The 25007-nt window shown below is 41.3% G+C and overlaps 2 protein-coding genes across 3 annotated transcripts in view; one reads left to right on the top strand and one right to left on the bottom strand.

The window, feature by feature from the left end:
- The first annotated feature begins 291 nt into the window (after positions 1–291).
- Positions 292–12282, top strand: EIF3J (eukaryotic translation initiation factor 3 subunit J). Its single transcript, XM_049811534.1, is given in 10 exon segments — positions 292–456; positions 459–566; positions 568–628; positions 716–816; positions 6471–6528; positions 6782–6873; positions 7378–7492; positions 8583–8741; positions 9775–9848; positions 11227–12282. Coding segments are annotated over 10 exon segments (1050 nt in total). The 5' UTR covers positions 292–306; the 3' UTR covers positions 11359–12282.
- Positions 8749–25007, bottom strand: part of SPG11 (SPG11 vesicle trafficking associated, spatacsin) — a 40062-nt gene continuing 23803 nt past the window's right edge. Inside the window, exons 30-41 of one of the 2 annotated variants that reach the window (XR_007507393.1) lie at positions 23918–24662; positions 22905–23047; positions 21250–21448; positions 20217–20354; positions 18501–18634; positions 17694–17801; positions 16929–17097; positions 16073–16161; positions 15405–15560; positions 14662–14813; positions 14013–14256; positions 8749–9583 (exon numbers count right to left, since the gene is read on the bottom strand). Coding sequence is in view for 1 of the 2 variants with exons in the window: in XM_049811532.1 (XP_049667489.1) it covers positions 14076–14256; positions 14662–14813; positions 15405–15560; positions 16073–16161; positions 16929–17097; positions 17694–17801; positions 18501–18634; positions 20217–20354; positions 21250–21448; positions 22905–23047; positions 23918–24662 (2214 nt within the window). In the remaining variant the exon portion in view is untranslated. Of the gene's footprint in view, positions 9584–12137; positions 14257–14661; positions 14814–15404; positions 15561–16072; positions 16162–16928; positions 17098–17693; positions 17802–18500; positions 18635–20216; positions 20355–21249; positions 21449–22904; positions 23048–23917; positions 24663–25007 lie in introns of those variants that run through there. The other variant, XM_049811532.1, reaches the window with a different exon arrangement.

The following is a 25007-nucleotide window of genomic DNA, read 5'->3' as shown; positions in this document are numbered from 1 at the left end:
GGCAATATGCCAGGACAGCGGTTGCAGGGACAGGTAATTCAGAACGCTGCCTGCTTTATTCCCCTTGCGTGGACACATTCCACCACAGGAAAGAAACCAACCTGTATCCCTCTCACCGGCTACTGCTAGACCCATCCCTTCTGGAGGGAGGGCTCACCAGAGGGGCTATCTGCCCGCCGGGCCCCGGGCCAGGGGAGTCTCCCCTCACGCCGCAGCTGTCGCTCCGCGATAACGCCTCAGAGCCCGCGGGGAAGGGGCCTTCCCTGGGGGAGAGCGCCGCGCCTGCGGGGCCTGGGGCGGTGGAGGATGAAGGACGAGGGCGGCCCCGCTCCCCTTCCTCAGCCCGCCCGTGACGGAGACGGAGGGCGATCGCCCTCGGGCCCTCCGCTCCCTTTCAGCCTTCCCGTCATGGCGGCGCGTGCCGCCCGCCGGTGGGCGGGGACTCGAGGGGATGGGACGGAGGGGGGAGAGCGCGCTGTCGGCGGGCAGTCCGCCGTCGTCCCGGTGTGCCCCGCGCGCGGCGCTGGCTGGAGCCGCTCTGGCGCGGTTGCCTCACCGTGCCTGCTTGCGAGCGCCGGCGGTCGCGGCTCGGCGGGGAAGATGGCGGCGGAGGCGGCGGATTCGTGGGGTAGGTGGTGGCCCCCGCGCCCCGCCGGCGTCCCTCCCGACCCTGCCCGCTCCGTCCCGCGCTCACCCGCTCTCCTCTCCCCTACAGACGCCGACAGCTTCGAGGTGGTGGAGCCGGTGGCGAAGCGGCTGGTGCCGGGAGTGGCCGGAGACCGCTGGGCCGGCGAGGATGAGGAGGACGACGTGAAGGTGCGGCCGGCCGGGCCCTAGCCGGGCCCTCGCGGTGCGGTGCGGCGTGGCGTGGCGTGGCCGCGGGGCCGGCCCCGCCGGCTGGCGGCGGCCCGGGGGCGGTGGGGAGCGGGCCGAGCCCGCCGTGGGCCTCTGCCATATGGTGCCGCGTGTGCGGGGGACGCGGGCCCGCGGCGGCCCGGCCCGGCCTGGCCCGGGCGGCGGGTGAGGAAGCCTCCTGCCTCGTCGGGCCGGCTGGATTGACGCGTCCCCGGTGGTGATCTGCTGGCCCCGGGCGAGGGCGAGCAGGCGTGTCTGTGGCCGGGCAGGGCCTTCGGGGAGGCGGCGGGGGTCTCCGCGGCGGAGGGGGCGGGGGGAAGCGGCGGCTCCGCCCGGGTAGAAGTGGCTCTTGGGGCTTGGTGATCCGAAAGGGCAGCGGTCGGTTACCGATGACAAGTCAAAATGCCAAGTGGGAAACGAGTTGGTCTCTGCCCTGCGTCCCTTAATCCCAGCTGAGAGCGGGCGCTTCTGCCCGAGGCTCGTTCCCGCTGCATTGGGTCTTCCAGGGGAAAAAAGGCAGGCAGACAGACAGACAGACGGACGCTTTTCAAGCTTGAAGAGGTGTCTCCTGTTCTTTGGGGGATCCACCTGCTGCTTCCCAGCAGCTTGCCAGGCTTCTGGGTGCTTTCCTGTGGCCAGCTGGTTTCCCCTTGCTTTCTGTAGCTGTTCAGATTCCCAGTTTTGAGTATGGTGTGCTGGGTGAGGCATTAGGATTGGATTTAATGAAAGCAGTGCTGGATTTGTGCTTCTGCTATCGACCAGAAACTTCTGTCATGTGGCAGTATGTCTTTTCCACCCCTTTTTCCTACTTCTTCACACACACACACCCCCCTGGCCCCACTGCCACAGTTGGAAAGTACAGCAGCCTTACTCTGCAGTGTCAGATTTGGTAGTGCCTTGATCACTTAAAATACATTTACTTAAGGCAGTATTTGAAACGGATTTTTACTGTGTTTCAGAGAGTGATGTCTGCATGGAATTGGTATTAAAAGGGTGCGGATGTTCATTTCTGATGCTTGTAAAAGCAGACCTTCCTTAAAAGCTTGTTTTCTCATACTTAGTTCCAGCTGCCCCTTAGTGAGCTAGGGGGAGTGAATGGTGGATACCACAGAAACCTCTGTTCGCTCCGCGTTCGTACGGACAGTAAGCAAAATCATGCCAGGGAACATATAAGGAACGTGCTTGGTGAAAGTAAGGAATGGAAATAGGTTGACAGAAAAAGACCTTTTTGTTTCAAATCAAGCTGCTGAGATATTGTAGTAGACAGTCTCACAGGGTGATGTGGTCATTGTAGTATGGTCACAGGTATGAAGCTTTCTGGAGTAAAGTATTGGTGCTTACTGGGTGAGGACTTGTTGGGTTTGTTATTCAGGCTGCTGACTGTGTTACCAGAATCTCTGAAAAACATTAACACAGTTGTCCTTGGAGCTTAGGGTGGTTTTCTTTTTATAAATAGTATGAAAAAAGTAGTTCATCTTCTCTTAAAAAAAAAAAAAAGTTAACAAATTTTTGTGAGTTACAGGCTGTCCCTATTCCTTCTTAAATTTAATAATTTCCCCACACCCTGTAGTTATCATAGGTGTCACATTACAGCAGGCAAAATAAGTGAAGGTATCTCTGTATAGAGTAGCTACAGTCATTTGGAAAGAGTGGTTAGTATGTAACTATATGCATATATATAATTTATATATGTATATGTGTATATATACACATAAATCTTAGATTAATTTTCTCTGTGAGACTTGCTTTTCCTCCTTCCTTTGAAAGTGAGAAACTTTTCTGCTATGATAGAATGCGTCCAAGAGAACTGGACTCTAAAGTGTTATTCTTTTGAAGACACCCATGCTTTCTGTGGCTGTTTTAATAAAGGAATACTGTTTTCCCACATGTAGTAGGAATGAAGCTGCTTAACTCTGTCTAAGGGATTATGGCTTTAGTACAGGAGCTGCATCTAGAGAGAGACACCAGTCCAGCAAAGAACGCTGTTTTATTTTACTTTGATTTGCTCTTCCTGTAGAAGCAACAAAGATGACAGAACCGAGCTTGGGAGGTGGTTGCTTCAGCTCTAGATTCCTTGTTTGCAAGGGTCCACCTTGGGGAAGTACCCACAGAAGAAAAATGACATGGTCTAAAATAGAAGCACAGAGTTTTTTCTGATGATTAGTTTGTCTTAAGGTTGATACTTCATGTTTTGGAATGTGTTTTATATATTCAGATTCTGTAGTTTATTTTGGAAGAGTTTTTAGAAATGAACTGAAAGTGACTGTTAAGTTAGGAAACTTTGACTTCCCCAGGTTTAAAATTAGCATCTTCATCAGTAACAAAACTACTTTCCAGTGTTACCCAGAACACAAGTTTCTCAGAAGATGGGCCTCCTGCCAAGGAATTTTCATCTATTTACTCTTGGGCAATTCTGTGCTTAGCAAAGCCAAAACTGGGAGCTGTGCTTGTTGTCATCTAGGTGACAGCCTTTGGCATGGTACAGTCATTTTGCTTTGAAGGAGAGCATTCAGGTTTAGCTGGGAATCTAAATGCTGGAACACCTGTCACTTTCCAGTCATGTCTTCTGTTCTTTGGGGGGAATAATGTGCGTTATCATATGTTTAAGGTACATGTGTTGGAGCATATGAAATCGTAAGAGAGCTGCTCTCATCAAGGGTTTATTTACATGAAATGGAAGATGTTTCAATAGCCTTAGTTTAGATAAGTATGCGTAAATAAGTATTGTTGAAATACTTCAAAGTTTTAAGCTACTGTACTGGATATGTTTTGGAATAAAGATGTCCTCTTTGAATTACGTAGTATCAGTGCAAAGATGCAGCACTAAAGCAATTTTCTTTTCCTCCGAGAGAGTTCACTGGCATTTATAAAAACACAGAAATACATGTATAATTGGATGCTCCCCCCGCACCCAGTAAAAAAAAAAGCCTGCCCAGTATATTAATCATGTTCTATTGCTGTTTAAAAACAAACAAACAAAATCTTGGAGAAGAGTGAGAGAGTATTCAGCATAGCTGGGAGACCTGCATATAGCACACCAGGTTGAAGAATGAATCCTCAGATGGTGATGTCTCACAGGTTGCCCTACCAGGAGCATTCCTCTGATGACGCTGAGCTTGCGGTTGCCTGTCCCTGGTTCCAGCAGCGTTGTTCTGCTTGTGGGGCTGTGGGTGGGCTTCTGGCAGTCAACGATCACTCTGGTTAAAGTCGAGATCTTAAATTCCAGCTAACAGCTCAGGGGCAGGTTGGGCCAGATGGCAGGCAGTCACGCTGGCCTCTGAAGGGTCTGCTATTTCTGTGTCGCTTCATCATCCCAGCTTTGCAGGCTGAAACTGCCATCATGTTGTGCACTGTCCCTGTGCAGGCGTGGCTAGCAGGGATGTGGTCTGCTGTGGGGAAGGAGTGTGTCTGTCGTCACGTGGAAGTCTTTGCCCACGTACCCTCTGTTCAGTCTCCCAAACTTACTAATGACATAGCATCCTTCAGTCCTGTGAGTATCTTTACATCATGGGCAGGATGCCCTTCCTCTGGGTTTTTGTACCGTAAAATACTTGATTTTAAGATCTGTCTGTGAAGGACAGGGCAAGGGATAAGGAAGCAAGCTATATACAGCAGTAATGAAAAGAGCTATTTAAGAAGTGGGTGTAACAAACTCTTAATTAGATGTGACCTAAAATAATGCTGTTCCAAATTCAAGTCAGCTTCTTGGAATGTGGAAGGGAAGCCGAATCCCTTACAAGTGCCAATTAACTTGAGTGAGCTGGTAGATGAACTCGGGTGTCTTCCTTGCTTGGATCAGCACATTGCAGTGAAATACTGAGTTCTTTTGCCAATGTCTTTTATTTTGCCGTGACAGTAGCAACCCTTAGAAATTTCTAAGTAGCTTGCATGACCGCCTGCATTACTGCTGTGAGGTAGAAATCACAAAGTTTAGGATTTATGGTTTTTAAGCTTACCTATAACGGCAGATTGACAGTATGTGTGACTTTTGTGTAAACTAGGGCTTGTCAAGTGTAGCCTCTTAAGCTTGCAAGTTGAGTTGAAACAGGTAACTAAAATTAGATTCCTGTGAGAATTTTTGGCTTTAACTTCTGGTGTGTACATCATGTGGTACTGAGCATGTAACTTCAGATCAATTTTAGGAGCATTGATTTCCATGCGGAGGCCATCTGCTAGAATTTGGAGTGGTATTAGGACAAGAATATGCATTCCCTTAACCCTTACCCAGGTAACTGTCAGGAAGAAACTGCAGAATTACTGCTCGCAAAGTCTGCAGATGACATCAGCAGGTCAGTTTTGTGGAAAACGTTGCTTCCTTAGTATTCGGTTGAACCATGTAGTATTTTGAACCATGGATCATCCACCTGGGTATAGGTCAGTGGCCACGGGGAGTGGAGACAGTGGCTCTGAAAGGAAGGAGGGCTGTGAGCGATGGCTGACAGTGAGGCGTGCGGCACAGTGGCTGAGGACAACCATGAATCTTGAACGTGCTGAAGGTGAAAACTGGAGGCAGAGTTACTGCAAACGCCTCTTCTATCAAGTAACTAGTGATAGGATGAGAGGAAATGGCCTCAGGTTGCACCAGGTGAGGTTTAGATTAGATATTAGAAAAAATTTCTTTACTGAAAGGGTTGTCAGGCGTTGGAACAGGCTGCCCAGGGAAGTGGTGGTGTCACCATCCCTGGAGGTGTTCAAAAAATGTGTAGACAAGGCACCTCAGGACATGGTTTAGTGGGCATGGTGGTGTTGGGTTGACAGTTGGACTTGATGATCTTAAAGTTCTTTTCCAACATAAATGATTCTGATTCTGTGATTTAAGTGATTTGTTTGTGAGAAGTCTTTTGATAGTTCCTTTGCTTAGTAAAAAAAATGCAATAGTCATTGGTCAAAAATGGGATCTTGTGACTGTTAGAAGTTGGTATTCCTGTTCAAAGCTGGGGCCCCTGCATTCTCCTCTGTCTGCTTACTGCTGCTTTCCCTGCTCCTGCAGCACAGCCTTGTCTGCTGCGCGTTGTGTTGGCAGCAGCTCCGGGTTAGTGTTCACCCGTGCGTCGCAGTTCCCTTGCAGCCACAGGAATGCTTTTCCCAGCACAGGGGAGAGGGGCACGCTGGTGCCACACAGCTATGGGGAGCGGGTGTCTGGGAAGGAAGGGGTCTTTGGGGGGTGGTGACAGCGCGTTCTGGTTTCAAATGGTTTCTGTGGAGTTGTCTGTTTCCAGCAGTGGCTGTTCTACATGCATGCATGCGATGGCATTCCAGTATCTTGTAATGTGTAATACAAGAAATTATAATAAACTCATGTTCTACTGTGGGTGTTGATTTGACTTTTCATGAGCCTGCTTTTGTAACTATATTGACATGAGCTTTCTGATTCTTTGAATAAAAGCTGCCCTTTTCACGGTAAGAAGTCATCCTGAAACATCTTGGTCAACACCCAAAAGCCGTGCCCTTGTACAGCTCTCACGACTTCCTCCCTGCTTCCTCACTCAATACGTAAGATTAATGGATATGTGAGCATTTAAAGAGGTTATATGTAAGCTGCTGTTCTTTGTTTTTGTTACCTAAACAAGTAGAAAGTATCTGTAAAAGAATCTTAATTAAAACTTATTTTGTAGGATAACTGGGATGATGAGGAGGAAGAGGAGGAAGTAAAGGAGACGGAGATAAAACAAGGTAGGACTTAAAAGTAATACAGGATTCTGTACACAGCATCAGAACAGACACTGGTTTTGTCTTGAGTGTATCTGAAGAATCAAACTCACGTAATAGGGTTGGGTTTGTTTCTGATGAAGCATGTCTTTTAACTCTCTGTATTCAGATGCCAGTAACTGAGCTCTGTGGCTTTCTATTTGATTAGTGATTCTAGTGTTGCTGGAAAAAAAAATCAGTAGACCTCTTGAGAGCTGTATTGTTCAATGTTTTACAGAACCAAAAGTTTCAGAAAAAAAGAAAATAGCAGAAAAAATAAAAGAAAAAGAAAAGCTACAGAAGAAGAAGCAAGAGGAGCTTAAAAAAAGGGTAAGTCCTTATTTCTTCCAGGTATCAAAATTTAGAGGGCAGCTTTGGGTTGGTTTTTTGGGGGGTGGGTTGGTGGTTGGTTTTTTTTTTTTTTGCACAGCTCAACAAGACCTGTAAATATCTTGACTAGTCTGATAAAACAAACTCGCCTTGTACTTAATGCATCTGGGGGATGTTAGTTTTAATTTCTCTGTAATTTAACCAGTTATAGAAATAATGCTTATCTCTGCTTCTTTTGTATGCACCACATGATAAAACATGCAGTTGTGAAACTTAGTTCTAAGGTGTTTCTTCCCACTTCTTGTAAAATGAACAATTTCTTAGACAATGTGGCATTGTTATACTTCATTGGAAAGGTTTTCAGGTCTGTACATGCTTGAAGTGTATTGACTTCAGGCAGAAGTAAGCTATTCAAGTGGCACTGGAAAAAACATGATTTCTTCTACTATTTCTGCTCAAGGGAAAGAAATCTAACATTGTCCCTATATACCTTTTTTTATCTAGTTAGAGGCACCAGAGGAACACAAAGAACTTACACCAGAAGAACAGTTAGCAGACAAACTACGACTAAAGAAGTTACAAGAGGAGTCAGACCTTGAGTTAGCAAAAGAAACATTTGGTAAGTGTGCTGTGCCCAAGTCAAGCAAGTTGCTGTAACTGTAGCAGCACGAAAGTGCTGTATCCTCTAAATAAAACTGTTATGTGTGGATACCCTGCAAAAAGAACTGAGCAGGATTTGACTGTGGGAGCACATGCAGGTTGTGTTACTGAGAATAAAGAGGGGTTTAAATCCAGACTACTGGAGGCATGTCCTGGTACTAGGGACTAATTGCAAGAACCACAGAAACATTTTAGAATAGAAGGTGCTTTTTCTTAACATGTTACAGTAGGAGTTGTAGGAAAAAGATGGCCGACTCAATTTTCCAACATATTGGTACTTCTGGTAAAAGATGAGTGTATAGAAAGTAAAAAAAAAGAAAAGAAAAAAGTGCTGTCTCTTAATGTTCGGAGGTGCTTTACAACATGGATTTAATGAGGCTTTGGACGAGTGTGGCACAGCACAACTCATGCATGCTTTACTTCGGGCAATCTATGCAATAAGCTAGATGTTGAGAAAGCCAGTTAAGTTGGTGGAATGAGCTTGTTTCCTGGCATAGACGAAGTAGACTTAAAGCAGATCATTCTGGTTTTGTGCTTTGACAGAACTAGCAGAGATACTGATTCATAGCAGCATTCTTCAAACATGAGAGCAAGTTTCCTTGATTATAGTGAATTATACAGCTTATTACTTGGTGAAAATTCTGCTCTATGAGTCTGAAAGAGTACAGTGCCCTGGGTCAGGGGGAATGCATTGAATACAGTTGCAAATAACCAAGTAAATTTTGCAGTCACGAGCTCAAGACAGGAATTCCTTATCGTAGGGGAAAGGTGCATCATGGGGTGCACACTGGTCCAGAGAACAGGAATAGCTGGTTCAAATTACTAAGCTTTGCAGCAAAATCTCTCTCCATACAGACTAGTAACTCAGGCTGTTAGCTCTAGTGTGGCAGAAGCCAGTGGGAAGTGAGTGAGCAAACCTCAGCTTTGGTTTTGTAAAGCTTCAGTGGAGGTGAGGAACTGAATGTGAATGATGTTACTTGTTTGCTCTGGTGTCATCTTTTAGACATCACAGCTAATGTTTTCTATAATACCTCTGTCTTTCCGTGCAGGTGTAAATAACACTTGTGGAATAGATGCCATGAATCCCTCTTCAAAAGATGACTTTACGGAATTTGGCAAACTACTAAAAGAGAAAATCACACAGTATGAAAAATCATTACATTATGCCAGTTTTTTGGAAGCATTAGTTCGAGACGTATGTATTTCATGTAAGTTAAGCGAAAAACATCCTAGAATACACTGCTACCAAAATTGTAATGGAGTTGAAGTTGAAAACATGCTCTTATAGTAAATCTTAAATCAAGATTGATCTGTGTAGTTCATAGTAAATTAAGGACTAATCTGTTTCACTGACTAGTATCCAATTCTGTTCCCCCAAACTTTATTAGAGATTGTGTGCTTGTACAAGTTACACTTTCTGCATGTCAGTTAAAGACAGTCACTTTTAAAAGTGTAAATTTCTATGCTGATCTGAATCTTGCATGTTTTTCTTGAAGCCATTTCTAAAATAGTAATAAAAAAATTCTCTGAGCCAGGTAACTTGAGTAGCTCATTTGGAAGAAAATCATTATAAAATCGAGTTCATGTAATTCTGGGACGGCAAAATAAATTGTTCTGGAATTCAACATGTAACTGTACAGAGATAAAACTAAACCTTATTTTTTTCCACTGCTTGGGTAGGCTGAACTACTTGATAAACTCACTGCTTGAGATCTTTTCCTGTACTGTACACATGTTGTCCTTCAGTGAAGTGGTAACTTGATACTGTTTAGTGCTGTATAAATACAGTGATCACTGGCTGACTGGAGCTGATAACTTACATTTCAGATGGATTCCAGATCTTCTGAAGTGAAGGACTTGCAACCTCTTGGACCATTTATTGTTAACAATTTATTGTTAATCCACTGCTCCTTTTGATATGCTTTACTGTGTTTTACTGGATCCATATTTTACTGTTCAAATTCCTCCTCATTAAGACTCTTGTGTTCCCTAACTCTTAATTTGCAAGTTTTACCTTCTACAGCATTCAAGGGGGTTGCTTGGGGACCATCTGAAATAGTAATTGTGATAATAAGGACCAGAATTAACCAGTCTGTATTTTGCGGATTTAAATCAAGTAATTGCCTGTACTTATTACTAATGCTTATTTCTAGTTTTTAGAGAATGTTGATGTCACATTATTTAACTGCTTTCTAAGAACAATATTGATAAGGAATATTTTTTCTCCCCCCCCCCATGTAGTGGAAATTGATGATTTGAAAAAGATCACAAATACTTTGACAGTACTATGCAGTGAAAAACAAAAACAAGAAAAGGTAAGACTTCTGTGTGTTTCTGCAGCAATAACAACATGCGCTAAAGGGGCTAATCTGGAAAATGGCAATAGGTTTAACACTGAGTTGAACTGCTGATTCTGTTACAGGTAGTAGCGGGAGATTAAAAGATAACCTTGGATACTGGTTTAGAGTTAAATCCTCTTCACTGTATGAGGTAATCAGGAGTTGATTGAATCTAGAGATCACAGTCAAAACCTTGATTAATTTACATAAATGTTATCTAAGTGCTACCCTTGTTCCACTTTATGCTGTCTTGGAGTTAAAATGGCTTACACAGATATCCTGAAGACAAAAGTCAGCCTCATTAGATTTAAACGTCAATATAACACCAACCTATGGAAGTAACTTAAATCTTTGGCAAAGTTTGGGATTTTGAACAGCAGGTAACTGGGATTTTTATGCTGTCATGCAAACTAAAGGAGCAATAACTACATAGGCAAGGAAGAGGGTAAGTTTTAAAAGGTGATGTAATAGCTTAACTGATGCTTACGTGATGCAAAGCATTGTGTTTTATAGTATACATCTATGTTAAAACTCCAGGTGGGTTGGAGTTCAATGATAAATTGAATCATTAGATAGCAACAAAATCAAGTGGAAAACATGACTAGTAGTGCCTCTCTTTTGGTATGTTTTAAATCAGATTGAAGGAGTGGTAGGAAACAAATGGCAAGGTGTTGTCCACATGAGTAGCAACTTGTAAATGGGAAACCTCTGAGACAGGAACTGTTCCGGTGGCAGGTGTTCTTCTGTGATGCCAGTTCTAACTTCCCAGGCACACATGGGGCACCTTAATGCAAAACAAACTCTATGTCCAGTGTTGGTGCATTAAGTCTGGAGCTGCCAAATGTGATGAACTGTTTCCTTAATGTGAACAGCACTTTGGAGAGAGGCCTGTGACTTATTGAACCAAGCAAGCTTAAAAAGAAAAAGTATAAAAAAATAGGAAGTGTACATACCCTTCTGTTATGGCTTTTCATGTAAATTAGTTTGGTCAACCACTGAAACCTACAATGGCACCAAACCAGTAAGGAAGAGCTTTACTCTACTGTGAAACGTTCTGTAAAGTTTGCTTAGGGCTTCCTTTTCCTTTGGGGGGGTGGGGGTGGAATATATTCAGCCTCTGGTGATAAAAGCCACATTAAATTCCTGTCCTGTGGGACACCTGAAAATGCCATAGCTTTACTATGACTAGATTGCATTGTGGGACAAAATGCGGGGGTAGAAATCATTGGCAACAACAGTGCATTTACCACATGGGTATGCAAATGCTGGTACCCAAAGACATGTGGCATTGCTCTACTTAGAGTAAGGACAAATTACTGTGGATTTTAAAGTAAACATGCTCTTCCTATTTAAGCAGAATAAAGCCAAAAAGAAGAAAAAAGGGGTTGTGCCTGGAGGTGGTTTAAAGGCTACTATGAAAGATGACCTGGCTGATTATGGAGGATACGATGGAGAATATGTTCAAGACTTTGAAGACTTCATGTGACACTTATCTCTCCTTCTATTGTCTTTCTGTTGCCCATAATCCCTTAAACATGTAGCACAACTTTTCTTCCTTTCAATTCTGCCAAATGCTACAATCAAAATTGCAGTATCTCTGTGCTGGTGGTTTAACTCTTGACAGGTCTGTGCTAAAGCACTGGGCTCCCTGTTCTGTGGTCAGGGGTTAGAATGAAGACATTTAAAAGATATGTAAATTGCAGTTAAAAAAACCAAAATTCTGATAATGGTAACTGTTGCTATTTGATTTTATAGTAACAGCCACTAAATTGGAAAGGAATTTCAACAGGGCAAAGTATTAATACCAGCACAGTTCAGTGACATGGCCTTAACTGTACCTCCTTGAATGACTTGTTTGATGAACAAAAGCAGTTTGCAGCAAGGGCATGGTGTGCACTTAGTATTACAATTGCTTTGTCTTAAGTTAGAGCTTGAGGTTTTCAGTATATTGTGATGGGGAACTGCTGACTTCAGAGTGAGGATACTGTACATGGGAATGTATCACTTGAGATAGATACCCACTACATCAATGTTTGACATCTGAAGAGAACACTTGGTGGGTCAGAACAAGGACAGAGTTGCTTATTTGAAAAAAATGACTTGTGTCTTGAGTATGAAGTTTAGTTTCCATTCATCTAAATTTCTACTAATGCAGCTGTATGGGTTGGGTATTCTTTAACAGTTAATTGCCTGGGTTAAGTGTAAAAAACCAAGACTTCCTTTTGGGTTTTCATGGGTTGTGGTAGACTTTTCACGACTCAGCCATTTTCTTTCATTTAAAAAAAAAAAAAACTTGCTTAGCAAACTGCAACAGTTACTACAGTTGGGCAAATTGTTATGTTAACAATTATGACATCTGCAATGTTTTATAAAGCAACTAATTTAATAAAAATCACTATTGAGGACTTCACTACAGCTGTCTGGGCCAGTTCTTTTAGTATCTTACAACAAAAATACTTGAAGTAGAAGAGTTGTAAAATGTGTGTTGGGCATGTGCTACTAGGTCTTGTCTCTGCTCTGACTTGCAGCTTAAGCTTAACTGCTATCAGAGGGGCAAGATTTCATTCTTGTAAGATGGCTGTTTCTTGTGGTAAGACCCTTACAGATGCTGATGGTAAACAAAGTATTTTTAGGACTGCCATAATCCAAGCATTTCCATGATGAACTTAATCTTTTCTGTTGTGGGAACTGCTGAGATCAGCAGCTTGTCCTTACCTTAGGAATATTTTAGGGTGGCCCTTACTCATGCAAGCAGTTACTTTATTCCAACTAGCCGCTGCCATTATCACAAGCCGTCCTGCATTTACCACTTGCTGTTTACTCAGGTGTTTGTTCCCAATATGGATGGGATGTGTGTGTGCTTCCACAAGGCAGGTGCTCTTCCAGATCCTTCCCATTGTTAGTGGTCCCAAATTTTGCTTGCTAGCCATTATTTAACTTTTAGACTAATCACAGCCAGCGCAGACTAATTTGGTCTTATGAGACTGACTAGAACTGGAATTTTAAATTGGGTTCTGCTCAGGCATAATCCTCCTTACATAAAATGTTTTATTTATCAAAGGCACTGTGACTTGTACTGTGTATACCTGTGTACATCTTTTAGTGCTGCCATTGCAGATTTGAGATAAATACTGTGCAAGTAAATACTTGTCATATGCAGCAGTTGCTAGCATGAAAACATTCAGCAACCAAAAGGACATTGTTAGCATCTCTTTGCTAATTAACTGGGTTGCTATGGCAATTGTATTTTTGCTAGGATAATGTTTAGAGATAGTACGATATCATTGCTTAATTTTACTTAAAAGCTGTCTGCCCTCCCTACCCCCCTTTTTTGGACAGGAGGTGACATCTCTGGATTAGTTGGAAGCTCTGCAGGCTGCATTTATTTTGGGGAGCATACAGAATCCAAGCTGAAACTGGGTTTCTGCCTGAAGCAGTGTCAAAGTCTTATCCTCTTCCCCGGTTAAATAAACCCCGACCTTGTAAACTTGCCAAAACATTTAAGTGGCAGAATACTCTGGTTCCTGGCTCCCGCCAGGGTGTTGATACCAACTGTCTGCCCAGTAGGACTGTCTAAGCATGGAAAGGAGTTAAAATTTAGTAACTGTAAGAATACATTTGTACTTGACTACTTCTTCAAGACAGTAGCAAATATAGTGTATGCTGTTTAGAGTTGTACAAGACTTTCACCTTATCAGCAAGCTAGAAAACAAAACCAGTCTAATCAGACTGGAATCAAAAAATGGATTATCCTAGTGTGTATCTGAAACTTTCAAAGGAGTTTACTAATTCTCCTGCTTATTCCATTGTCAATGTACTGGATGTTCTGCACATTCCATTTTGGCCTTTTGTCAGTTTAGCTACAATTCCTATGGTGATCCATCATCCACTCCCCTAATTTAAAAGGGCTGCTGGATCACCGTGGTTCATCATCAGCTGTGCCAGTCTGAATTTGCTGGTTAGTCAAGTATTTTGTAAACAGTAAGATTTATTATACAAAACACAATTTTAGGTTAATGCAGTCTCAGCATTTTAAATATTTACAACCACCACCAGTTTTCTGGAGTAACTTTCACATTAGCAGCATATCACTGTAAGCAGGTCATTTATAAAAATATCTGTTAAAGAATCAGTACTAACCATGCAAGAAGCTGTGGCACTGGTACTTGTCAGAGCCAGTCTCTACTTCACAGAGGTTGGAGTCTAGTTTGATAACATATCATTGAGGCAACAGCCAGTCTGTGCATCCTTCAGAAGTGTATTTACCACATCGTAGAACTTGTTATCATAAGCCAACCTGTAGTATGTGTAGATATCTTCACAGTAAGCAAGCAATTTCTTCAGATTTTTCAGAGCAGCATCAGTAGGTGGGTGTTGTTTAACTCTGAAAATAATTGTACGTATAATTGAAATAGAAAGGCTTCACAGACAACGATTATAAGATTATCTTGCTATAGACCCGTAAGAACTACATTTCTTAAAAAAAGATTGTGCTCAACATGTACATTTGATTATCTTGGTTGTTGGTTTTCCTCTGATTAATTTTAAAAAAGATTCGATCTGACCAGCCTTAAGGCACCCTATTTATCCAGCTCAATAAAAATGGCAGATCCAGTGCTATTTCCACAATAAGCTTAAGAAACTGAACATAGATCTTGAGTCCCTTTATACTACACTTGTATCACAGAAAAGGTTTTAACAGTACTAAGACTTGCATGCTACTAAACATGCAGTTGCTCCTATAAAGTAGCCTGTAGAAAAGTTCCATTTAGATCGTAGAACTACTTACTTCTTAGCAATCTCCTCAAATATGCTAGGCTTCAGTGGTCTTTGTTGTTTAAATTCTTCTAAGTAAGTGAAGTCTCCCTTGGTGATCACTTGTTGATACAGAACTTCAGCCCAATCTGGAACAAACTCGTAAGCCTCAGCCACAATAGCCGCCTGCAGAGAGAACACATGCTGGAATTACTGAGCAGGAAGAGTTTATTCTTGCACAGAAACATTCCTATACTTAGAATACTTAAAATATTCTAGGTCTTCTGTTTGGCCCATCTCTTGATGCTGTTCTTGAGAGCAGCTGTATTACAGAGAAATACAAGGCTAACAAAGCACTGCAAATGATTTTCCTTAACCCCTAAACAAGATGTTAGGGGTGGGTTGGTGCGGTTTGTTCTCTTTAAAAAGTCCTCTTCTTACTTAGTTCCAAATTTACAACATGATGGATGCCAATGAAGACTAGATTTCAGGGCTCCAGTGTACACAGCAGCATGAGAGCCAATGGATAGCCAAGGTCCTGGCTGTACGATGGCAGCAAGCCAGCAAGGACTGCTAAAAGCATTGGCCCACACCAGGACTGTGCTTACATTTCCAAGCTTGGTAGCGTCTGCAGCAATATGATGGGTTAATAGTCACAGGACTTGGTGGCCATGAGGAAGAGCTGAGCATTATGCTCACCAGAGCAGAGTGCTTAGGTACCTGCTGTTAAAAACAATCATTTTCAGAAAAAATAACAGATGAGGAAGCCAAGCCTACCTGATAGAATCTAGGCAAGGACATGATGGTGTCCATCAGGTTCTGTCTGTTCAGGTTGATCAGCATAGTGCTCTGACCAGTGTTGAGAAAATGCAGCTGGAGGGTTATCAGCTTTGTTAGCCGACTGCAGCGCAACGACTGGCGGACACAGGAGTCCTATTTAATAAATCAAAGACAAATGCAGGCTTCTGAAGCATGTTTCCAGAGGAAAGTAATAAATATTCCTGAGAGCAACAGTGAGATCAGAGTTGTCTAGTATTTCATCTTTCAGATCACTGCAGTTGATCACTGATCATATTCCATTAGTTTTAAATGAAGCTGCACTCACCACAAATACTTCCATCATAATCACACCAGTTTTTAAACACTCTTTATATTGTTCTGTTCTTGCTAGTTAAGCTCATGGTCACTCCGCTAAAACTGGGGAACCTAATTGTAACCCTAGCTGTTAAAGCCTGACAGTGTACTGCTCTCGGATACAGCAGTGTTACTGAGACTGCTGCGATACTGCTGAGCTGACAGAGCAGGAGATTCCTTTGCTCCTTGTCCACTGGGACAGGATTTCTGCACACCCTCCATAGAGCAGCTTGCTTTGTTCTCCCAGTTCAGCTCACTCCTTATGTGCTCCCAATGCTGTACAGAAGTCATACAATTCCACCTCATTTTACCTTAGAATAACTTTCTGCTGCGTCAATGAAGAGAGTCAGAGCTTTCATCAGCAGTTTCTTTAAATTTGCAACATCCTGAAGAGACTCCTCTGAAATGGGGGGGGGGGGGGGGGGGGAGAAGAGTAACCAATTATTTATAAAGGTGACAAAGTAAGTTACAAAAATACCTCCTGGTACCAAGTCTGTCCCTAGTGTTGTTTCAAAAAGCAACAAAAGACTAAAAAAAAAAAATTTGTATTATAAAAGTGCGAAGAAACAGTGATGACTATTCAGTTAATGAGCCGAAGCTATAGCTGGAACCTAGACTAAAGAACTGAAAAGAAATCCAAGTCATAGATTTGTGGTAGATCTGAGCACTGACTATTACCAGATAAACCATTTGGCATAGCTTCTGTTCTAGTTGCCATTACGGTACTGGCTAACTGCTCCACAGTGAGATCTCTGTGTGCTCCCCAGCATTCTCCCAGCTGTATAGAACTTGCCAAGTTTAGGTGTTAGAAGTTACCTTGCACAAACATAAAAACCCCAACACTTTATATATAAACCACTGTGTCGTATCCAATTAAAGTGAAGAAAACATGCATGTGTCTACCTCCTCCCATGCATGGTACCACAGGAACACTACATTATGGTAAGAGCCAAAAATCTCAACTCTTTGAAAAATACTAGAGCAGCCAGGATAAACTGTTAATTACAAGAATACCCCAAGCCTGGCAAATAGGACCCTCCTTCCAGACAGTGGAACTTTGATGGATGTTACCAGGACAACACAGGCAATCAAAGCTACAGTTACCCATAATGTCTTCCTTCCTAAACAAACTTGCTTGTATTTCTTGTTTTTGCAGTTTCCACTCACCCCATGGCTGCGATTCAATGAGTTTAAGCTGTATGCAAGCAGCAGCCTCATGATTCTCTCCAATTTCTCGACACATACTAAAGCAAAGGGCTATCATGTTGTGCTTTTCACTGTCCCCCGGGCGGCAACGCTTGATGTAATCCAGCAGAGCTGTCTTCAATGTCCCACTCTGGTCAGATGAAGGAGTATCAGATCAAAATTTGATGAGCTTTTTTTTCATTCACATTTTGGTACCCAAAAGCAAATCTGTTCTGCTACAATTTTCCAAAAAGTGATCATTCAACTTTTTGAGGTTTCTCCATACTATTTTAAAAAATAATGGCAATATTATACTTGGGCTTAATTACATTATGTCACGTAAGAAAATCCAGTATCTATGCATTTATTTACATACCAATGTCCAAACTGACATATGTTTATGACTTTACGTTACAAGAAAGCTATAAATATTTATGTTTTTTAAAAACCCATGAAACATTAACTGGAAGTAAAACCAAAGCAGACATGAAAACTTTAAGTGATATTCCCAAGCTTGAACTTACAATGCTGCTCTCATTGCAGCACTGAACTAATTAGAACAAACTTGTTAAACTAAAAACATAATAAAACCCAGAATTAATTTATTACTATGAAAGTTGACTAACACTTCCTACACTGCAGTAACTACAATCCCCAGATAATTCCACATTGTTGTGTAAATATCAGTTTCTGATGTACCCACACAATTCTCTGAAAGTTTTCTCCCCTTTATCCCCCTCCACCTACTGGGTCTAATTTCTTTCTCATGAGCACTTCAAAGTAGTGTTTCTCATGCAGCAGTTCAAATATGTAGGTCATTTCATTGTATCTGCCAATTCCAGTGAGAAGACGAACCTGTAGAAATAACAGTGTTAAGTATGAAGCTCAAAGTAAGCAGAAAAATCCTCTCTCTCAAAGCAGTCAGTGCTGTGGTAGGGAGAAGGCTGCATGAGGCCAGACTGTTTTGCTAGCTGATACAGCTACATGGCACAGTGAGTCACATTAGGCAGGCTGATGTTCCCTTGGAGCCACGGAGGTTTTATTTTTAAACCAAGCTACTGCATCTTTTTTACTGTGAGGTGAAAGGACATAATTTTATCAAACAAAGTTTGCAGTGAACCTTTTAGCAATGACACCATTATACTGGGCATGTCTAAGACTCCAGGAGTCCTTTCAAGGCAGGACTTAAAGATGCATGACAGCCCAGTAATACAAATCATCCCACTTCACCAGTAGTTGAATTACTTTGACATTCCCATTCTGATTTACTACACTGTTGCAACCTCACCATTCCACTATCTCTACCTCTGTTTTTCCAGAGAAGTCTTCTAAGAGCTGTGACATAAAAATCATCACCTGCACATATCAGACCAAACCCCCACTTTTAGCTTGTAGGGACAGGCAGGACAAGACCAGTCAGCCAGAGGTGGAAGACTGGACTCCATTCCTACTCCTCCTGCACTGCTCATGAGCAAAGGTATTTCCTAATGTGTACATGGAACCCTTCATACAGCATATGGATAAACAAACACATATGGCATCAAAGACACGTACCACAAGTCCGTACTCCTCATTAGGTGCCAAATGTTCATCTGTGAGAAGTCGTGCTGCTTGGAGGACTCTAGTGATTCCTTCCATGTGGCAAGTCAAACTAAAGCAATTATGGGCCAAAATCAGCAGTTCTATAACTGAAGAATAGAACAACTCAGGTATTTCAGTTAATAAGCTGAGGAAGTTAATTATTATGTGTCTCTCCAGAAGTGATGCCATCTCTGCAGAGGATACACAACCCTTCCAGTTAAATTTGTAGCAGAATTGGATTAGAAAGTTGAGCTATTATGGTTCTGTCCTATGCAATTTTAAGAAGTAACAGTTTCTGTAACAGTATGCATTCAGTCTGGCTTCTCAATCTGTGGGAAAGTCTGGGGTTTTTGGATCATTTTCTGAAACGTTATTTTATTCTGCACACAAAACTTCCAACCTCCTCCACCAAAAGCTGATTGACAAACATATAATACATCAGCACTCCACTACGACCAGTCAGCTCCGCATTTGAAAAAGGAAGGCCACAAGTTTTGCATCTCGGTTTGAAAAATCATTCATAAATTCTATACGCTAAATAAATGAGTTAAACCAGCACATCTTAGCATATTCCATTTTCCGTGGAAGGCCTGATCTAATACGGTAAAGCAATCACAACACAGCGGAGTCCCAGACCTTACTCTCAGCACCATGCAATTCACTTCAGAAAAATAGTAGTATTATACAAACTGGTACACAACATATTTCAAAATGCAGATTTTTAAAAGAACACAGTTAATTTCATAAACCTATAAAACATATTTTGAAACAAACCAATTACACCTCTACCTGTAAAAAGGTACTCTAGCAGAGACTCCATTTAAAGAGAGGTAGAGTCCTCCAGCACAATTTGGTAATTCCCAACATTGTTTCCTTGGAGTCTTTTCCTTACTTTAGTCAGCCATACACAAAAATACTAATATTCACCCTTAAATTAATTAACCAGACAAAATAAGGGGTGAGTTAAGATCTGACAACAGGACAAATGTGTTAGGGACATAAAGATTACACAGAACATGATATTTTAATTACTTATTTTCTCACAAAGGTTTTCCAGATTTACAGTGTTATAGCTGGATTCCAATGGAACAGTTGCAACATTAACTTCAGCCATGCTTTTGCTTCTACAGAACATGTTCTAGAAGATGCTCTTTCCTCACCACTCTGGACAAAATAGCATTGGAAGTTCTGCCCACATTAATATGAGACAACTCACACTAAAATCTTACCCTCATTCATTTTCCTCAGAGATGAGCTACCCATAATAAATCTTTTTATAAAAACAGTCTAAATTAGCAGTTTGGCACTGCTGGTTAGCAGTGGCAAAATGGTAGCAAAGTACTGTGGCTATGTTTTGTAAACTTGTGACAACATCTCCATGGTATGTAAAGCTGCAAAGTGTAAAATGGACTTTGGTAACAAAAGATCCAGAAAGCTAGTTTAACAATGGGTAAAGAAAGCAATTTCTAATTGTGATTAATATGAAGATAGTCACAATACCCTCCGTTCTGTAACGTATAACTACAGAAGTTCAGGTAACTCACCAACTGCATTTCCCAGCTGTTGGCACAAAAAAAATATACCTGTATTTTGTTCATAAAGTAAAATGCTGCCACACTTAAGCAACATGCTTATTTACTGTGCATTTACTTGGATCTATTAATTTAATATCAATTGCCATTTACTTACTGCAAGACAGTTCCCCACGTGGTACAGAGGAAATTTTATCCAGTAACTTCATGCCAACCAATGTATGATCCTGGCACAGCTTAGCAAGCTGTAGGAATGCCTGACTCTCAGCTGCAGGGTTCAAAACCTGTTTCTGTCCTGTGTCCACACAGAGAGAGAGTTATGTCACAAGTGCTAATTGTGCAGGAGAGATTAGCTACGTTAACAGGAAAAAAACCCAAAGAAACCAATATAACTTCATCCAGACTGACTTAGGACTTGGAACTACAATTCTAAAGACAATTTTGATCTTACTGCTTAAATTTAAGAATCAGATATTACTTCTTTGCCAGTTCAATCCAATGAAATCCTACTGAACAACTGTATTGCTACTGTAATTACCCTTGTAACTTCACAAATCCAGTAGGTTGCTGCTGCTGAGAAAAAGAACATTTTCCTCTTCCTTACACAACACCATTCTAACCCATCCCTTGCAGAGCACACCTGGACTCATAAATCTCCATCTGATGGCTCATTGTTTCTCATGGAACTTTGTTGTTAAAGTTGTAGCAAAGTAGAAGTGACTCAATTAGAAAAGTCCCCCAGAAAGTTGTTTTGAGGAACATCCCTCATTTCACAAAGTAAAAAAAAAAAAAAAAAAAAAGGGGGGGGTGGGGGTGGAATCTTTTGGCCATGCTTTACACAAAGAAACGAACATGAGTCTTTCCAAGTCAGATGATGTGGGGCTGCAAAGGTCATGATTAAAAAACCCAAACAACCCTTTTTTTTAAAACCATTAATTTTACATACATAAAAAATAAAACCCTAACTACTGCAACACCACACTGGACACAAAAATAACTAAAAATAAACATTTGTATAAAACCTTATATAAGGTATACAAGGTTTACAAACCTTATACAAGAACTGCCCAAACATTACTGACTATAATTAGCACTCAAGTATCCCTAGAGCAAGGACTGTTTTTCAGATACACAAATACCACACCTAGAAACCAAAACTGCTAAAATACAAGATCAAGCTTCTTTACTACCTTTCCCTTCTGAAGATGCCTGCAATTCCTGCATGATTTCTTCAGCCACTAGTTCTGCCACAGTTTCAGGCTGGAGACCCTGTGTGGTAATGAATGCCTGAGCTTTCCTGCATCTGTCTGGCTGATGGGACGACAGAATTACTCGAAGCACTTTTTCAGGGTCGTGGGCTGACATTTCACTGTAGGAGCAGTTCAATTCCTAAGAAATACACATACACTTAAAGGATTCTACACAGCAAAAATTCCAGTCCAGAACATATACTGACCTGCAGTGCATCTTAATGATGAGCTGATGCAAGAGGGGAGTGCTGGAGAAGCAGACAAAACTGTTTCAAAAAATGCAAACATAATCTGTCCTTCTATCAGTTAACAGTGCCTTCATCTGTATATCTTCAGTATTAATGTTCTCCAGATCAGGATGGCATGTAAGTACTTTGTATTTGAAGTTTAATACTCACAGAGCTGTTGCCACGGACAGAGATACTTTCCTGAACCAAACATAAACCTTAACACTTAAAATACCTAGAAGAAAGACAGGAATATTTCCTCCCAAACAAAGAATTGTGTTTTACTGCATTAAGTTTTACTTATGAGGTTCCTTTTCCTCTTCTCTACATACCACAAACTCTCAGCAAAAAAGATATACTAGTTTTTACATTTGCTACATTTGAAAGAGGAGTTGGTGAGGTTCTGTACATACTCTGCTATAACATATTACAACTTTACACATTCACAAATTAATAAAAAAAGTACGTCATAAAAACAATGATCAATTCATAATTAAAAAATATGGACATCCAGCTTCAGGCAAGAAGTATATGGACAGTATAAAAGGGAACAAGCCAGTCATATGAATACTTTTTAGTAGCTCAAATCTAAAGTACTCACTCCAAATATTTGAGGCATGAAAAATTCTGTAGGAAAATAAAAGAACCTCTGTAATAAAGAAGATTCTAATATTTTCAGCACACACATTGCTTGTTTTTATTCAGAAAAAAACTAATGCTACCTTCCAAAAATATGACATGGAAAGGGGTTCTGTACCCTGAAAGAAGTGTTCAGCAGCACCCTCTGGAGAAGAAGCAGAGGTGGACTGCTGGCAATCATGAAAGTCAAAGAGCAGAGAGGCAGCAAAGGACAATCTGCTACTTCTCCTATCACTGTCTGGGTCAAACCACTTGGAACTTATTAGCCATTCCTCTGAGCAGCCTCTGGGTAAAGAGCTGACACTGTGTAGAGCCTGCAGAGCCCTTCTGTGCTAAAACTTCTAAGGCAGCTGCTATCTCTTTGTTTGCTTCTGGGTCGGTGTTGATTATGAAGGCATCCCACAACAAAGGCCTAAAGCAAAGTGCTAGATGAACAACATATGCTTTAAAGATTATAAAAAAGGCACATCAAAGAGACACAGGCTGAAATCTGGCTTAGTGGAGTCAGAGGTAGGGGCCTGAGGAGTCTGGGAGTTGAATCATTTCAACACTTCATGCCTAGGAAGCATCTGGCCATTTTTCCACACAAAAGCTTGGTAATTTCACCCTCTGAAGCTTGTTTCAGGCACTTGAGTACTTTCACCACTCTTTATTCCTTCCTCCACAAACTTCCACAGCACAGCTTGATACAAACCACTTGTTTCTTCAATCATGTTACTAGACACATACCTTAGAAAGTTCATATAAACAGAGAACCTGTCTGCAGTAGTTTCTCCCATGGACACATTCATCTATGAGAGCCTTCAGACTGATAACAACTTGGTCATCTAGAGGTGGAGCCACAATGTGTGTCCAGTCTTCTAAGCTTGATGCTGGAAACAAAAATTTATATATGAATTCCTTTCTCATAAAGACAGGTAACACCAACAAGCCTTATACTTGAAGCAAGACTCCAGATATCTGTAGCAAATACATAATAGTTTCTCAGTCTTTGAAAACTGAACTCTTGATACCTGTGATTTTTTTTTTTTTAAGTTTTAGGGTACAAACAATATGACAGAACACAAATGAGCCAAAATATCCACAATAATATCTCAAATGTAAAAATCCTACGCATGAGAGAGTGTAAGGGTTTGGCAGTCTTTCTGATGGCTTAGGCTTCATTTATTCTCTTCTATTTCTATTAAGTGTTATACAAGTTAGTATTAGAAAGTATTGTTCCAGCTGACAGCTTTCTCATTCAGACTTCATAAATATGCACAGAGTACTTTATATATAAACATTATCAGCCTTAGCCTTGCTATTAATAAGAAACACTAAACCCTTTATAATAACAAAGAATTCAGAGAAATATGTTAGTTAAAGCATTTCCTTGTTTCAGCTCCAGAAACACACTCAAGATTTACTAGAGTGTGTATTCCAAAAGCAGGAACATAGATGAAGTTCAGTGCTACTTTACCAGAACAGAATTGTGAACTATAAAAAATGAATGGTTAAGAGAATATAGAAATTGTATACAGAAACGCCGTCCCTGAAGCACATACAGGCAAGGTATATTACAAGGCTTCAAATTCCTTTCACCAGAGGATTTACAAACCAAGGAGATAACCCACTGTCCCGAAGACCTTATTTCCTGCAGGAATTTTGGGGGAAATTAACACTGTAACAAAAGAGGAAGAATCCAGTGGAACCGCAACTATGCTATCACTGGTCAAGTGGCTGAATTGGTTAGTGTTACTTACCGCTTGGGACTCTGCTTTGCTGAGACGCACTGCTTTCAGATGTCTTCTCCCTTGTTATGAGGAGACTCTGAATATCTGTGTGTAATTTGTCTAGCTCAGTCTCCCCTGAGGCCAGAGCTCTGCAATGCAATACCAGTGAAACATCTCTGTTGTAGAAATGGAAATACTGACAAACACGGCTGGCTTCATGCACACTTCCTTCGTCAAGAAGGCATCCAATCAGAAACTTGAGTGATTCCTCCTCCTCATTAGTCAAGGTCTGTTGAGAATCTCTGAACAAAAGACCCTCCAGTTTTAAGTACTTTGATGTGTTCAGAGCAGGTAGCTTTGAAAAAGAAAACTCCTTAGCTAAGTTATCAAAGGTAAGATCCCTGTTCACTACAACACGGGAGGAAAATCTCGACTTGCCTGACCCCTCATCCGTGGATAACGTTTGTTGTGCGATGCGACAAATCCAGATCTGCTTCTCTATTTCTTCTATTTTGTGCACTGGTACCGAGTCGTCCTTGGCTAGCCAATGGCCAGCTAGGGTAAGCAACAAATGTCTCTCCATAATGTTGTTTATCTTCTCATGAGCTAAAGATTCAAATACTGTGTTTGCCTGATCAAAAAAAAAATCAGATGCAGCTTTGCTGGAGATTGAATTTTTCATGAAGTTCTCATTACATTTTTTCCAGAATTCAATTCTTGTCTGGTTTTGATGCCACTGTCCAATGTCTCTTAAATGATGCAGATCTCTTAGAACCTGCAAAATTCAGAGAAGTTTTTAACAAATATCTTTCCAAAAAAGAAAAAAAATCACACTGGATGGCCAGCATACTGAAAAACTGAATTTAGATTAAGTGTCTCAATATGCAACAAATCCATCTATTTTTCTCACCAAATAAAACTGATTGCATAGCCAGTAAAAACAGTAAAAGAGTAAGAAAAGCTATACTGTCCTTTTCAGCTCAGCACTTACAGCCAACTTGTTTGGTGTACTCGCATTGAAAATAAAAATGACATGAATAAAAGTTTGTGTTTCATGAAGGCTGAGAAGCAGCAGTCTCAACACTGTCAGTAATAGGAGTATTAAGAGGTGAATATCATT

Source organism: Accipiter gentilis, chromosome 10 (genome assembly GCF_929443795.1).
Source record: "Accipiter gentilis chromosome 10, bAccGen1.1, whole genome shotgun sequence".
Taxonomy (NCBI): Eukaryota; Metazoa; Chordata; class Aves; order Accipitriformes; family Accipitridae; genus Astur; species Astur gentilis.
Note: the sequence above shows the minus strand (reverse complement) of the source record. Positions and strands in the feature narration are given on the sequence as shown.